The sequence below is a fragment of the Primulina huaijiensis genome, chromosome 5, assembly GCF_012295235.1.
Source record: "Primulina huaijiensis isolate GDHJ02 chromosome 5, ASM1229523v2, whole genome shotgun sequence".
NCBI lineage: Eukaryota > Viridiplantae > Streptophyta > Magnoliopsida > Lamiales > Gesneriaceae > Primulina > Primulina huaijiensis.
This window is the reverse complement of record NC_133310.1, coordinates 7,741,782-7,757,282: the sequence shown is the minus strand read 5'-3', so window position 1 is coordinate 7,757,282 and position 15,501 is coordinate 7,741,782. Positions and strand designations below refer to the sequence as shown.

At 36.0% G+C, this 15,501-nt stretch overlaps 1 protein-coding gene across 1 annotated transcript; it reads right to left on the bottom strand.

The window, feature by feature from the left end:
- Positions 1–9,801: 9,801 nt before the first annotated feature.
- On the bottom strand, positions 9,802–14,791 carry LOC140976597 (probable inactive receptor-like protein kinase At3g56050). The gene is made up of 9 exons (XM_073440838.1): positions 14,198–14,791; positions 13,947–14,085; positions 13,214–13,285; positions 12,987–13,130; positions 12,755–12,895; positions 11,586–12,031; positions 11,310–11,500; positions 10,981–11,113; positions 9,802–10,599 (listed from the first exon to the last, which is right to left on the bottom strand). Exons 1-9 carry the CDS (start codon positions 14,298–14,300, stop codon positions 10,037–10,039), a joined length of 1,932 nt encoding a protein of 643 aa, XP_073296939.1. The 5' UTR covers positions 14,301–14,791; the 3' UTR covers positions 9,802–10,036.
- Positions 14,792–15,501: the final 710 nt, after the last annotated feature.

Here is a 15,501-nt window from a genome sequence, read left to right as displayed (position 1 = left end):
ATACATATCAAAATTAAAAGCACAAGTCTTGTACTACAGTATATCATAACAAACTACGGTTCAATCACTACATATTAAGTGTCGAATCCAATTCTATTTGTGGGCCCGGATCTCCACGCTAATTTGTAATCTCTCATCCTCTTCTCGACCCTGATCCTGTCCCACATGTTGTTATGCACACATACAAACACAACAACAGCCGGATAACTCCGGTGAGAATAATATTCCCAGTATAAACATGATCTACATGCAATCATATAAACCGATATAAAAGCATGAAACAGATATCAATAACATGTATCTAATCTGACAACATGAATCAATATAAAACTGTAAATAAACTCGTGACTTAACATCTCAGACTCGACTCTTCTCTACTCTAGGGATCCCGGTTCCTAGACATTTGCACAATATACCGAATCTCCGTAATAGAATCCGATCTGCTCCTACGCAACATCGATATAAACCAACATCCAATGTCTTAGCTTATCCGCCAAAGACTTGGCACCTCCGCCATTGACTAGGCACCTTGCCCATGACTCAATACATGCTTTACTATAACTTAATAGAATAAGCATATCAATCTCACGAATTGTAAACATCAATGCAATAAAATAAAGTATGTGATTTAGGAAAACTCAAGTCAGATCTAACTCTAGTTATATCTTCCCGGTTTAATATTGATTTATACATTTCTTTCTGTCCGCCTGACGAAATCATAGTCTTGGATTCGAAGCTGTCAATACTCAATGTCCTCGTGAAGCTTTTGTCGAGAGGATCACGGTACTAAACTCAGATTGAAAATCAGACGGGCGGATCTCGCGAAATCACAATTCTAAAATCTGAGAAGACTTGAAGATTCCTAGGGTGCTTTCCTCGTTTCTTTTCCTTGCATCTAACGTGTATGAAGATTTTACATATTATATATGCATGGTTATGATAGGTGGCTCATTCTTTATGATGAACGTCTCGCATATGCGCGTCCTTCATCGGCGCATATGCGCGAGACCTACTGTCTCGGCGCAACAGAAATCTTCTGCTCGCGCATATGCACGCCCTCTTCTCGCGCATATGCGCGAGACCTACTGTCTCGTCATAAGTTAAGTCAACCATCTCGCGCATATGCGCACCCCCTTCTCGCACTCGCGCATATGCGCGCACATATGCGCGAGGTTCTCTGCCTGTCTCGTGCATATGCGCGCCTCGTGTCGCGCATATGCGCGAGGTGTTCTGTCCTCGCACATCACATGCCAACTCAAATCATGTCTCGGAGTGGAATAACTCTAGGAATTTATGTCTCATGTCTGATTCAGTCTCCCAAGTAGCTTTTTCAATGTCATGACGACTCCACTGAACCTTCACAAGCAGAATAGTCTTCGTTCTGAGCTGTTTTTCTTTACGATCACGAATCTGGATCGGCTTTTCAAAATAACTCAGAGTCTCATCAAGTTCGGCCTCGTCTGGCTGAAGAATATGAGATGCATCAGGAAGATATTTCCTCAATAACGATACATGAAAGACATCATGTATTCTAGATAAAGACGGAGGTAGGGCGAGTCGATAGACACGATCTCCAATCTTCTCGAGAATGTCGTACAGTCCAATATAACGCGGAGACAACTTCTCTTTCTTGCCAAATCTGACAACGCCTCTGAAAAGAGAAATCTTCAGAAATACTCTGTCTCCTACCTCAAATAACAACGGTCTTCGTCGAACATTGTCATATTTTGCCTGTCTGTCTTGAGCTGTCCTCATTCTCTGTCGAATCAGCTTCACTTTCTCTGTCATATCTCTAATCATATCAGGTCCAATCTCAGGTACCTCAGAAATATCATCCCAATACAGAAGGGATCTGCATTTCTTACCGTACAACGCTTCAAAAAGAGCCATCTCTATACTCGTCTGATAGCTGTTGTTGTAAGAAAACTCACAAAGTGCAAAGAATCTTGCCAACTAGTGCCAAAATCTAGCACTACAGCTCTCACCATATCCTCCAGTGTATGGATAGTCCGCTTTGACTGTCCATTGGTCTGAGGATGATATGCGGTACTCAGATGTAACTTCGTACCTAAAGCCTGCTGCAAACTGTGCCAAATGTGTGAAGTAAACCGAGGATCACGGTCTAATACAATCGACTTCGGCACTCCGTGCAATCTGACCACTTCTCTGACATAAATCTCTGCCATTTGGTCATGTCTGTACGTCTTCTTGTACAGAATAAAGCATGCTGATTTGGTCAATCTGTCAATCACAACCCAAATCGCATCCCAACCTCTTGAGGAACGTGGTAGCTTCGTCACAAAATCCATGGAAATGTGATCCCATTTCCATTCAGGAATAGATAAACTATGCAACAGACCTCCTGGTTTCTTTCTTTCTTCTTTTACTTGTTGGCAAGTCAGACATCTGCATACAAATTCGGCAATGTCTGTTTTCATCTGTTTCCACCAAAATTGTCTTTTCAAATCATTATACATCTTTCTACCATCAGGATGAATACTGAATCGACTACTGTGCACTTTTGACAATATCTGTTGTTTCAATTCTGAAACATCTGGCACAACAAGACGATTATTCACATATAATACATCATCACGAACCTGATACTCGGATTGATGTCCTACTCTGACCCTCGCAACCGAGTTCTGAACATTTTGATCAATTTTTTGAGCTTCTTTAATTCTCAAAATCAGCTCTGGTTCGACTTGAATAGCATAGAGTCTCAACGGTTTACAATCTGATTCAAATACTAATCCAGACAAACAGCAATCTTCAATCAAATGTGAAACACCAATCGTCGATAAGGATAAAGAACATACCTTACGACTTAGTGCATCAGCTGCTGCATTTGACTTTCCCGGATAGTACTTGATTTCACAATCAAAGTCTTCCAATAAATCAAGTCATCTTCGTTGCCTCATATTCAATTCTGACTGTGAAAACAGATACTTCAGACTCTTGTGATCAGAATAAATCTCAAATTAGCGTCCGGGTCCCCACATTAGTGAAATAATATTGTGGGAAATTTAAAATTTAGAGTGATGACAATTTAAGATAAAGATGATCAATTAATTAAGTTGTAGGATTAGACATCAAGTTAACATATTTTTGGGAACTTAAGGTTTGATTTACATGTATCACAAGTTTTAGTCATGATCTTAATAGTTAAAATTATACCTTTGTTAAAGTTAAATTTTTTTAGAAAGATGGATATGATTGATGGTTGGGTTACTTGGGAGACGTATGTAAGAGTGAGATAGCATCATGTCTTGGAAAATTTAAAATATTTGTTCTTAAAAGTCTAGTAATATCGTGATATTTGGAAGTAAGTATATATGTTATACTCATAAAAATTTAGATGTTACGCTTTATAAGAAATAAAAGCAACTGAGAAATTTTTGAAAGTCATTAAGAAACTTGAGATTAAGTAAATATGTGTGTTTGAATTATATTATCTAAGACTATTTGGGTTGTGTAAGTTTGAATTACAAGTTTATGAGATATGTGTTTATATGAAAATTCTGGGCGAAATTTAAAATTTACAGCAATTTTATATTTGGTATATACTTATTTGGGATGTACTTGTAAATAATTAAGTTACGTTAGTTTGGTGACGTAAGATAAAGATTCGATTCAAGGATCTTAGACTAATATTATTATGGGTTGAGATAAGGTTTAACTATTAAGTGTATTGCCTAGGATAGAAGTCGATTAGTAAATTTTGGTGCTAAGATCTCTTAAGTTGAACCCAAAAATGCTAATATTTGGATTTAAATTCTTAGCATACCTTGAGTTCAATAAATTTAAGAAATGAAGCTTTTGGGATTTTAATGTTGAAATATAATAGGTTGATGAACATCTTGGGTATAATATAAGGAAAGCAAGATAAGATAAGTTTGGACCTCCATTTCTAATATTGGGAATTATGAGAAAAATCGAAATTCGAGGTTATAGTAAAATAGAACTAAGTCATCATAGATCGTTTTAAGTCGCGATTCGCAAACGAAGATCTTGAAGGCAAATTTAATTAGGATTGAAGAGACATAAGGACAACCTAAAACTTATTTTATCTGAGTGGCGCAGCGGAAGCGTGGATTATTGGGATACTAAAATTAAGAGTATAAACTTTTTGATTATCGAGGAAAAGTGAATTTCGGGGACGAAATTCAATTTAAAGAGGGTAGATTGTAACGTCCCGAAAATTTGAAGGTCCACGTGAACCACATGCATGCAAGTTATCGAATTTCTTATGTATTTTAATCAAATTTTTTTAATTGCATTAATTAAATGTGGTAGGTATGTTTACATTTTTAAAATATGATACTAGAATGCATAAAACTCTGTTTTAAAGGTGTTCGAGACGCGATCGAGGAACGAAGATCGGAGACCTTATTAAGGGAAATATTTTATTAAATGATTATTTTTAATTATTTAATGTATGGTATATTTTAATTGGTATTTTCGAAAATGACAACTTTTGAGGTGTTTTTACGCGCATAGTCGTATTTTAAACCGGTAAACAATTTTCGATGAAAATAGGGACTTTTTGATAACTCGGCTAATATTTTCACAAATTTTTTCAAGAAAAATATTTTAATTATTATCTAATGAGCCTAATGGACCTACTATACTAGGTTAATGGACCTAAACTTGCACCATGTGTTTATATCAAACTCTAAGCTAAAAACCCTCACCTAAACACACATAACTCATGCACACATCAACAAACACACACTAGGACTCTTCATCAGCCAAACAACACACACACATACGTCTCTTTGAAGGAAATTCACGTGAATTTGAAGGAGATAAGGTGCTTCCCTCGTCAATGTCCTTCGCATCGCAAGCCATTTTTTCGTGCGTAATAAATGCAAAGGCACGCCTTAATCTTCTTTCACTCATATTTCACAACATATTATATGTTTTGATACATATTTTCATGAAAAACATGATACACTTTGTATATTTTCGTTTTTATCGCATAAACATGATAAAACTATAGTTTTCATCTTTTAAAACTCTTCCTTATGTTGCATAAATGGGCTGCCATGATAGGGCTATGGGAAGGGATGTTTTTCAACATGTTTAAGGGCCCTTAGGTGCATGTTAAAGGTTAGACAAGATAGGGCAATAAGATGAACGAAAATTGGTTTGTAAAGGGGTTAGGGTTCAACTAGGGTTCCTTAGAGGGGCACGACCTTAGCTGCTGTTGGGGTGTGACTAGCAGACCTAAAGGGGTTGTATGATGGTTCTAGGGTGGCTGCATGATGGTCGATGCGAAGGAAAGGGGCTGGAACGCAAGCATGACGTCGCACAAGCCTCCTAGGGCATGACTTGAAGGGATGGGCACGTTTGGGGTGTTAGGCTCTGTCCAGTAGCTTGCTATGGGTTCGGTTTAGGTCTTAGGGTCGTTGTTTAGGGGCTGAACATGATGGCTAGGGCTTAGGCTTGAAGAAACTCAAGGTTGGCTAAGCTAGGGTTTTCGAACCATGCACAAAAAAAATTCAGCAAGTGTCCTAGGCTAGTCCGAGGTTTTAAATGGCTTGAATTGGGTGGTATATGGTATGATTAGGTATTAATAAGTTACGGTTCAATTTTGGTAATGTGGTTAAATTTCGAGTTAATTCGGGTTAAAATCGAGATTTACGTTTAAGTTTTAAATATGAATTGGGAAATTAGTCGAGGAGCTTAATTTTACGTCTAAAAAATATTTATGGGTGTATTTTAATTTCTTTTGTTAAGTTTGGATAGATTTGGGTCATCGTTTTAAGGTCTAAGGATAAATTGGGAAAGTTATTGTTTCAGGGGCAAAACGGTCATTTTACCCCTGAAAAATATTAGACGGTCTGGCAATGCCTTGAATGCTGTAATAAACGTTAAAATGTTTTTTTCAAATGTTTATAGAATTTTATGATGAAACGTTAATGCTAAAACACATGTTGCATGTTTGGTTTAAAAGAAAAATGATTTATATATGCATGAATTTTTATAAGTGATGGAAATATGAAAGGTTGGAGGAGGTGAATTAATTGTGACTAATACGATGATATATAAGCTCAAGACTCAGTTGACGGGTGAGAGTGTCGTTGATGTCCCCGCCGTCGGGTGCCGTGGTTATACGTAGATGGATCCATCGACCTACAACTGATACGAATGTCACAATTAAGGATCTGAATTCAATAGAAATAGAAATGTATACATATATAATAAAAGGAAAAAGTATATGATGAAATGAAAATGCTTAAAGTTTACGTTCATGAAAAGCTATTTTAGTAAAAAATATCTTTCACTGTTGCTTGTGAATATATATGTATTACTTGTTATCATGAGTAATGTTAGTGAGTCAATAGACTCACTAGGTGTAATCGATGCAGGTGAGCATGATGTTGATGGAGGACTTGATGGTTGAACTAGTTGGACTGAAGGTGCACATAACCCGAGGACCGTCACTATTTTTTCGCAAAATTATGTTTATGATTCAAGTTTACTTTAAAGATTTTACGACTTTTGAGGGTTTTGAGATGATTTAAAGAGTTTATGCTTTATTTTCAAAAATTCTAAGTTTAGGTTTGGTTGACGTTTTCTATTTCATGTTTCGAATTATGTTTTTGGATTTTCAAGTAATTAGTTGGTTAGTTTATTTTAATGGCAAATTATTTATAAATATACGTATGTGTTATTTTAGGCCAAGAGCAAGTATTTAAAAAAAAAATTCTGGTACATTTTAGAGAAAAACGAGTAGTTGACGTTTCATTGTGTCTCCTCGTTCTAAAATTTATTCGCATCATAGGCATGAGATGAGGAGGCACTGCCCTTTGATTTTTTTCAGAGTCATGATGACACGAAAATAAATCCCAACAACAAAAACTGAAAATCAGATCTAGGTGTTTACCACTTTGAAGAATACCAGATACACGTAAATACCACAACCAAAGCCAAAAGGAATGTTTGTTCACCGTAGAGATGTGGCTTACCATAGAAGATGAAGTAGATCGAAAAAATTGTTCGTCGGAGAAAGCCTTCAATAGTTGGGACGAATAGATCTGTGATGCTCAGGCAGCAGTCATCTATTGGAGGTCGGAAAGTCAGTGAGGCGTTGAGCGAGAGGAGAGAAAAGGGTTGTAATGCTCCAAGAACGTAGATCTGGAAGAATTTTATTGTGGCTCGTGCTTGGTTGTGCTCTATTCTTGCGCGTGTGCGCCCTTACTTTAATTCTAGATTATGCCCAATGCACATAACTAAATAATTCAAAAATAACGGTTCGACCAAACTATGTCGATATCTAGACAAGGCTTTAGTTCATAACAAAATACGGTTCAAAATAAAATATTTTTTTGTCAATAAACTCATAGAAACAAATAACATGAAGAAGAGAAGAAGAAATGAAAGAAGTCGACTCACGTCTCTGTCTGCGGAATATACGTTCTTAAATTTTCGATATTTGTCCTCATCGTCTCGCTCCTTCTCTCGTGTTCTCTTAGATTTTTCCGTGTGTATGACTTCTTTTTTTTTTATCTAGGGTTACGTCCTTTTATAGTCGAATAGGTCCGCAGATATCTAGTTATGCACGCCTCGTCGTACGAGGCTGAACACTATTCTCACACGGGTGCGCGTGTGTTCTTGTTTCCGAGTGCCCCTAGCTCATACGCGTGTGGGTGCACGCTGAGATTGTGCACCTGCGCGCCCACTTCTGCCTTCATTCTTCTATTATTCATCAACTTTGTATTCTCCTTCTAATCCGCATCACATTGCCCCATTATTCATGTAACACCATGATTCCTGTCATGACACTAATTTAACACAAAAACGCGTAATTCTGCCCACAATTAGCATAACTCATAAAGATTTCTAGGCTAATTTAATTGCAAAAATTGCTCTTATCAAATGATGTCAGACACATCATCAATTTTTCTGATGTCATTTCGGTATTTTTCAATGCCAAATCAACATTTTTTGGTGTCACCTCATCTCTTCGGTGAAATTCTAGGAGTGTAAACAATCGAGTCGATTCGAAAATTTTTTGAGTCGGCTTAAAAAATATTTGATTTGCATTCAAATTTATCGAACTTGAGCCGAACTCGAACATATTCGAACTTTATATCGAGCCGAACTCGAGCCAAATTATATTTTTGACCATTCGTGAGCAGCTCATGAATCTTGATGTTTTATTAATAGAACAAATCTGAGCCCTGATTCGAACTGAGTAAGACATGCGTATTTTGGAAAGGAGGTTTCCTCACTTGTACATACCATGTCACTATTATTACCCAAAGATACATAACATCATTATCGAATTTATTTGCAACTCTCGATATTCCAATGATTGCAGATTCAATCGTGATATATGAGTTAAAGGGACCGTACTATACGCTAACCATAACTTAATGTTCTTGCAGGAACTATCAGTGATACCTAGGGGATCATAGAGTGATACTACTAGAAGCTTTTACCTTGATCCAATTGATGTAATCAGACTTGAGTTCTGACGTTCTTGATCAAGGGATTGATAAAAAATGGGGCTAATTAGGGTAAGCCCGAATAAGAACAAATGTTGTTCTGAATCGTCGTTGGATTTCCACCGCAACGCTGCCCTGACATTTCCGCAATGTCACTGGATTTCCGAAATTTCAACGATCCAATCTTAACGCAACTTTCGTTTGGATCTCTAGTACGATCTATACGAGGAACAAAGTTTCTGATCGTAGACCTGATTATGAGACTAAAAAAAATTCGTATGGATTTACAAGAAGAGCTATACTGCCTAAACATCGGGATAGTTACGTTGGAGCTAGCATTTTTAAACATAAAGATAAATCAAATTTAAGCACCTTATGAATGGTTTAAATTATACGATACTCAAGAACGTTTTGAACATCAAAACAAAAATTTTATTGTTACGTCTTGGGTGCGAGAAAACTATATACCAATAATAATTACATGTCCTCAGATACATTCAAAGCCTAACATGTTTTATTACGTTAATCACATCCAAGCGCCACATTTACCTGTGATGATTGATTTTGATTATCATATATTACATGCTATGATATTTGGCATTATTACACATAATAAGCTGCTAATGAAACTTTAGAATAGGTGAAGTTGTTACGCGTACTTTTACCTATGAAGATGGACGTTACAAAATTTAGTTCATTGTGGTATAATTTAATCGTAATTGATATACAGGAATGTAATAAGATAATAACTGAATCAAATTTATCATATTATTTTATATTTATAAATAATATTATTATTACCAAGATATAGATTTATTATATTAATAAGATAAATAAGAAAATGATTTTATAAATATAGAAAATGAGAACTGAAGATGATTATCTCTATTCAAAATTGATGAAATGATTATTCTCATAAATATAAGAATGAATATTATTATCGTAATAGACATTCTCATTTCAATGTCATATCGATCATTACTCCAAGAAATGAGATGGAAATGATCATTCCATTATCACTTTATTCTTTCGTATCATGCATATCCTAAGGATTTGTTTCATAGTATCATGAGTAATGTCCTAAGTATTAATCAACGACGTTTACAAAGAGATCATATTCTTTGTCATATAATGCAATATATCGGCTCAAGTGAAAAATATACGTCACCTTTTCCTAACCTTTGGATTAGGAATTGAGATACTAATTATTATTTACAGTATTTTTATGAGTTTTTATCATTGTTCCCAAACCGATGCAATGAAAAAGGCAAGAATACAGAATTGATGATACAAACCAATTTTGTATGATCAAGAAAAAGTACTCTTTTCAAATAAATACCAAACATAAAAGAAGACATAGCTTTGCCCTTGGAATTTGACATTCATTACATTCCAAAGCAATTGCCTACATATTATATTTATCATAGCAAAGATAACACAGAAATATCAAAATTTACTAAGACTAAACATTTCCCACCAACTTCGTTTACATACACTTCCCACCTTCATACATCATCAACAAACACTAGCAACATCTGATTTACAATCAAGAAAATCCAAGGGAAACCACTTCACAAATTTCAATTAGCCTCAGTTGACAGAATCTCAAGCTCTGCCCACCAAAGATGCGAAACTTTCGGTATAGCTCCATCAGGTCCAATATTCGTTACCTCCCTCAACATTAGGCACACTTCTTTCATGGACGGTCTTCGCCCAGGATCCTGATTAGTGCACATTTCGATCACATTACCAACCAGTTGAAGTTGTTCTTCATGATAAGTTCTTAAAGTCGGATCGACAATTTCTCTTAGAGGTTGAACTCGGAGATAATCAGATCCCCAGTTCTCGAGTGACTCACCACCAACCGAGTATGGTAGCCTACCAGTCATCATTTCAAATAGTACGACACCAAAACTGTAGACATTACTCTGTGTATTGGGTTCAATCCCGTCTAAATTTCCTTCATTTTGGTAGATAAAGTCTGACACTTTGCCAGCATAATCTTCGGTTAAATACACGGATGATGACGTCAAGTTCCTGTGGGCTAATGGAGGTGTCAATTGGTGCATGTGCTCAAGACAGTATGCGACTCCCATTGCTATTCTCAGTCGAGTACCCCAGTCCAAGTGTTCCGCTTCTCTTACTGAAAAAACCACAAGAATTGGTTCATTTTATGGAATGAGGTTTGAAAGAAAACATACTACGAAAGGCAGTAGTTACTTAATCATGAGTAGCAATTATCGTGCAATGGGATTGAACCAATGTCCCCACATGAAATTTTTTCAAAATACGAAGGTTTCACCGAATACGAAAGGTTCCCCGACTCAGACTAACTATTGGCCACTTCTTAATTTTCCACTACATACTGCCTTATAATGAGCAGATGGACTCAATATATAGAACACAGAAATCTTTAAAAATAGAGTCCATTGGTTGCAAACTTTATAATCTAGACGAAAACAACACTAGGAAAAATGGGCGCAAACATAATAACACGAATTTAAGAAAACAATTTAATACTTACTGTGTAAATGCTCAAAAAGAGTTCCATTGGGGGCATATTCAAAGACCATCATTCTTGTGAAAGGCTCCTCTTCCACACAATATCCAAGTAGGCACACAAAATTTTTGTGATTCACTTTCGATAGAGTGTCAATCTGCAATGAAAAGCAAATCATATTATTTACTGGAAAAGGAAACAAGAACAAGGGGCAGCGAATACATTAAGCCTCAATTTGTGATAATATACTTCCATACAATAAGCTCGGTACAACACTAGTTCCCAATGAGCCCGGATCAAGATCGAAATATGTAGAAACTAACATAATCTCAGAATGGAGGTTCCAAAGGTACCTTTTTCCTGAAGTTGGATTCTAGACTATTTGACCATTCCTTTGCAGATGCCACTGCAATAGAAATGACTGCTATTTCTACTCCATTAGACAATGTACCCTTGTACAGATTACATACTGATGAAGAACCAATAACATTGCTGAAATCTTCACAGGCAGCCACAAGTTCAGATCTTTTAAGCTTTGGGACCCCTAAAAGGAACCAAAGAAAGTGTAAGTATAATTGCATTATAGAGTAAAAACAATGTCAAAGTGTATGAGTAAAAAACAAAGTTACCAGTCACAAAAGCCTTCTGAAGCTGTCCACTTAATCCTGTTCTCCAGGGATTTACAGTAGCCATCTTGTTGAAACGAAAAAATAAGATGCCGCCTATCAACAAAAGAATCAACAAAGGACCTCCAATAAATGCTGACAGTACCAGAGTCCGATGGCTACTCATCCAGGAAATTTGACTCGATGCACTAGGTTTTTCAGCAGGGGTGGCCAGTGAAGGTGGAAATATCTGTATATCTGGAGAAGGTAACGGGGATGGTACAACTAGCACATGTGGTGGAGATGGAGATGGAGATGGAGATGGAGAAGGAGCTATATCACGCGGGGACCGAAAAGTACGAGGAGGAAGAGGTACTGATACTGGTGGAGGTGGAGATAGAAAAAAAGGTCTAAAAGCCGGCGTTCGTAATAATTTTCGCCTTGTTACATCTTTTGTTTCCTCTGAATTCCTGTAAAGATAATGATAAATGAACTTAAAAAAGGAGCAAGAAAAGCTTTGAATGCTGATCAAAATTGAAATATGGACACGAGAAAAGGAAGAACCAAAAAGAATTTTCTTGTTAGTATTTCTCGGGTATATGTTCGTGGTTTCTTCGACGCGAGCATTTTCAGAGCAATAGGCGACCATATTTCGTCGGAGGGTGTAAAAGAATTTTGCAAGAAATTTGTCGAGGATTCACATTTGTAGACAGCAAGTCTTGGAAATCGAGTGTACATGGTTTGAGGCAATTTTTCTTAGATTTCTCAAATAGTTGAACATCCACTCAGACATCCCTTCCTTTCACCTTCTATCCATCACATTAGTATTTTTCCTTTATATAATATATAATATAATATAATAAGACTTTTGCTATGTCATATCTTGGGGTCCACCTTAAAACCCCTCGTTCCCTGTTTTCTTAGAAAACAAAACAGCTCAAAAACATCCCCCAAAACCAAAAGTTTGAGTCACTGAGAAGGGCAACTCACTAGAAAGGGGGGAATCCTGGATATTATCAGACACTCAAGAAACATACAAATAAGAAAGGGTTTTTTTTCCAACAATCTACTTGAAAGAACAGGACCAAAATATAAAACCATCTGCATACATAGAAACTATTAATTTCCTACACTGAAAGTTCCTATATTAACTAAATTCTTAACCAGAAGTAGAAAATGCTGAGAAAATTTACCACGAGACTAGCAGACCATTGCAAGATACCATCCGTGCAGCAGTGGATAAAAGGTTGTCCTCAACTTGAACTTCAGATAACTTTTCAAGTTCATAAATTTTGGGATGCATTTTGTCAAGGAGCTCATTGTTGTCCACTAAACTAAAGTAACAAAAATCAAACAATATCATGACCACCAAAAAGGTGTTTTAGACAAAGATAGAGGAAGCCCTGTCGGCTGTCGCAAACTTACAGAAGTCCCGTCGAGAATTTGTCACCAGGATGACAAGGAAGCCGTCCACTGAAGTTATTATATCCAAGGTCTAAAACCTCCAATTGTTTTAAATTTGCAATCTCTATGGGGATGACACCAGAAAGAGAATTATTTCGCAAAATTCTGCAAAGAATTCTCGGTTATAAGCAATTCATCAAAAAATAATTTGGATCTCACCCGATAAAAATCAATTGAGCGTATCTTACATTGATTTCACATGAACCAGGTTCCCTATATCAGGTGCCAGAGTACCAGTTAGACATAGATCTTTCAGGTTCCTGCAGATAATAGGATCAAGAAATTTCAGTTTCCACCAAATGTTCACAATGGTCATCAGCTCCTTTTGATAGTATACCAAGGAAAGTGCCATGTTACCAAAAATTGTCAGTTAAAAAACAGCATTTCTCAAAAACCCACATACGAAGAATTTATCTCTAAATTTCACATAATCTAAATAATGATTAATTCTCTAAATAACCCAAAAAGGTGTTCAATTTATGAAAGATTAATTCTCTAAATAACCCAAAAAGGTGTTTTGAACATAATTAATTCTCTAAATAACATATTAAGTATTCTTATGACTTAAAAAAATGCAACACAACATGGAACTTCTAGGTAGAGCTTTCCCATGACCTTGCCATCATGTCACACTCCTACAACCTTAGCCTTCCGAAATTACAAGTAATTCAATACGATAAGGTGGAGAAAACTTTATGTTACAAAGCTAACTAACAGCGTTCATTTTTTTCAGCTATTATTGGGAAAATCATTCTTGTGAATCCAATAAGATTAAGAAAAATAATCGATATAATACATCTAATCAAAAGCCATCGGCAAAAGACTAACCGAAAAGAACTCCTCCATACAGAATAGCAATATTTTATATCATCAATTCTAAATCGGCTAAAAGATGAACAATTTGGAAACCATTTAACTTACAAAACTACAACATATCCTTCAGAGCATCCAACTCCAACCCAAGAACATGGATTCTCCAATCCAACTTCATCTTTCCAATTTGAAAGAGCCCCATATGGATCACTCGACACTTTCTTTTTTACCCTCAGCAAGGCCAAACCTGACAACACGAAGAAAATGAAGAACTCTATTTTAAGCACTGATTCCTTCTTCTCCACTTCTGAGCAACCAAAAACTGAAAGAAAATTAAAACGAAGTAAAATTAAATTAACCTTCATCATTGAGAGAGCAGCAAAAACGTAAGTTCAGCAGATACAGAGAGCCAATAGCTAATGCCAACAGGAGACAACTTCGAGATCTCCATAGCCCTTCCATTGCATCAAAAAACTAAATAAAACCCACAACTTTTTTCAACAAAACGTACTGATCCCAACACCAAGAACAGTCAGTAGCACAAATTTCTTGAAAATCATCTTCTTAAAAACCTAGTTGACTCAGTCCAGTCCACTAATGCAAAATAACCAGAAAGTTGTGAATAAAAAAATGAAGAAATTTAAAAAGCAAGCAAAAAGATAAAGGTCTGAAAAGAGTGTTCTTGCGTAATAATAATGCACAAAATATACAACAAAGACTGTTTCTTTAAACCGCGTTCTAGTCACATATAATATAATATACGTACTAAAAACCTCACAAAATGGCCTTCATTTGACTTCAAAAATTCCAGTAAACTAATACCCAATACCCAAAAAACCAAGAAACCAAAAGGTTTTTTCGGAATTCCACCTGCACTGATTTTCATGTATATCTGTAAATTCAAATGTGTTTTTTTCATAAAAACAAACAGATGGTTTTTTCTCAGATACCCCGCCGCATCTGACTTTTCAACTGCTGATTCTTACTGCATAAAACCGAAGTAAAATTTGGCATTACATGATATTTTATTGTTGATGCTATAGTATGAAACTTGAATGTAGTTGCGTGAAAAAACAACTGATGTTGATTGCATTCTTTTAATTAAAAAAAGAAAAAAAATGAAAGAAAAATGTTATTGATGAATAAAATAACAATTATGAAAATTGAATGTTGATGTTGACTCAATAAGAAACGAGGAGTGGACGATTTAATGGTGGACTTTGTAATGGCTTGTCTGTGATTTGCACTTCTTATCCTTTGATCCTGTCAAAATAATTGACGACCCTATTAGGCTATGACCCCATGTCCGAGTAGTTAGTCCCGATTATTTCGATGCTTGAACGGGTTAACATCCTCACCAGTCACCGTAGAAATGCATTTACTGTCTGATTTTTGGTTTTAAGGGAGCCAAGTTTAAATGTGGCTGTTGGATCTTTAACAAAAGTGTTTGACATCTCGACACCACTCACTTTACTTTGTGATGCAGGTAACAACATCTCACAAAGTTTGGTTTTCGGACTATCGATATTATCCGATCACCCGAATTTCCACATATTACCCGGGTTTTCTGATAATATTATTAAGTAAAATATCTTAATTTAGACGTTCAAAAACTGACTTGAGTCGATATTTTCCAAAAATAACCTCTTGTAATTGTATGAAA